The 912-nt window shown below is 66.3% G+C and overlaps 1 protein-coding gene across 2 annotated transcripts in view; it reads right to left on the reverse strand.

Annotated features, from left to right (window-relative positions):
* Nucleotides 1–9: 9 nt before the first annotated feature.
* Nucleotides 10–912, reverse strand: part of KLC4 (kinesin light chain 4) — a 26,460-nt gene continuing 25,557 nt past the window's right edge. For both annotated transcript variants that reach the window (XM_009273519.2, XM_009273518.2), the window contains exon 16: nucleotides 10–445. In XM_009273519.2, coding sequence (XP_009271794.1) covers nucleotides 356–445 — 90 coding nt within the window. In that variant the 3' untranslated portion in view covers nucleotides 10–355. The remainder of the gene's footprint in view (nucleotides 446–912) is intronic.

Below are 912 nucleotides of genomic sequence, written 5' to 3' on the forward strand. Positions count from 1 at the left end.
GCCGCGGGTGCCGCCGCCTGGCGTACGAGGCTGCCTCGCTCCCACCGGACCGGCCTTTCTACCTGGCTAGCGTGTGCGACCGGTGCCGAGCGTGCTGCCACCGAAGCTGCCGGCCCTGGGTGTGCAGCAGAGGAGCATGCGTGCGGGCTGCTATTCCCAAACTAGCTAGGGCCTCCCGGCGCCCGTGGGCCCCCCCGGGGCCCCAGGCGGGACGGGCAGACAGTGGCACAAGAGCCGGTGATGGGGAAAACAGAGCAGTTGAGGTGGGGAGGGTGCCGGGTGCTGCCCCGTGCAGCGCAAAGCTGTGGTGCGCCAGCAGCAGAGCAGCCAGATGCAGGGGGCACCTGCAGGCGGGTCAATTGGAGGAGAGCAGGGAGCTGTGGGAGGACAGGTCCATGCTGCTGGCGCTGAGGCCTCTACTCTCTGCACGGAGGCCTTGGGTGCCCTGGAAAATACATCGCCCGTGAGGACCAGGACCCACAATCCACAGCCACGCCCCAAAGCTGCCAGCCCACCTCCTGCACCCCTTGCCCTGCAAGCTTACTCCCCCAGTGCCATTGTCAGCCACATTAGGTGCCACCTCTGCCCTCCCTGCTCCCATTCTGTGGCTGAAGGGTTTGCTGAGCTCAGCAGGCAGGGAGGTGGTTACTTGGAGGCAACACCTTCAGTTTTGGAGCTATGATCTCAGAAGGGGGGCTGCGGAGCTGCCCAGGGAGCGCAGTGGGGACACCGGCCCAGGCCCCCCTGTGGAAAGGCAGAGTAGCTAGCTCCAGCCCCACACAGCAGCAGAGTACATCTGCATGGACAAACACCTCTGGTGGGGTCTCGAGCACCGTATGCGTGGTCCGCTGTGCCCTTCACTGCCTGTGTCACTGGCTACAGCCCCCGCACCCCGCCGCAGCCCCCCAGCCC

The sequence above is a fragment of the Aptenodytes forsteri genome, unplaced genomic scaffold (genome assembly GCF_000699145.1).
Source record: "Aptenodytes forsteri isolate BGI_AS27 unplaced genomic scaffold, ASM69914v1 Scaffold1071, whole genome shotgun sequence".
Taxonomy (NCBI): Eukaryota; Metazoa; Chordata; class Aves; order Sphenisciformes; family Spheniscidae; genus Aptenodytes; species Aptenodytes forsteri.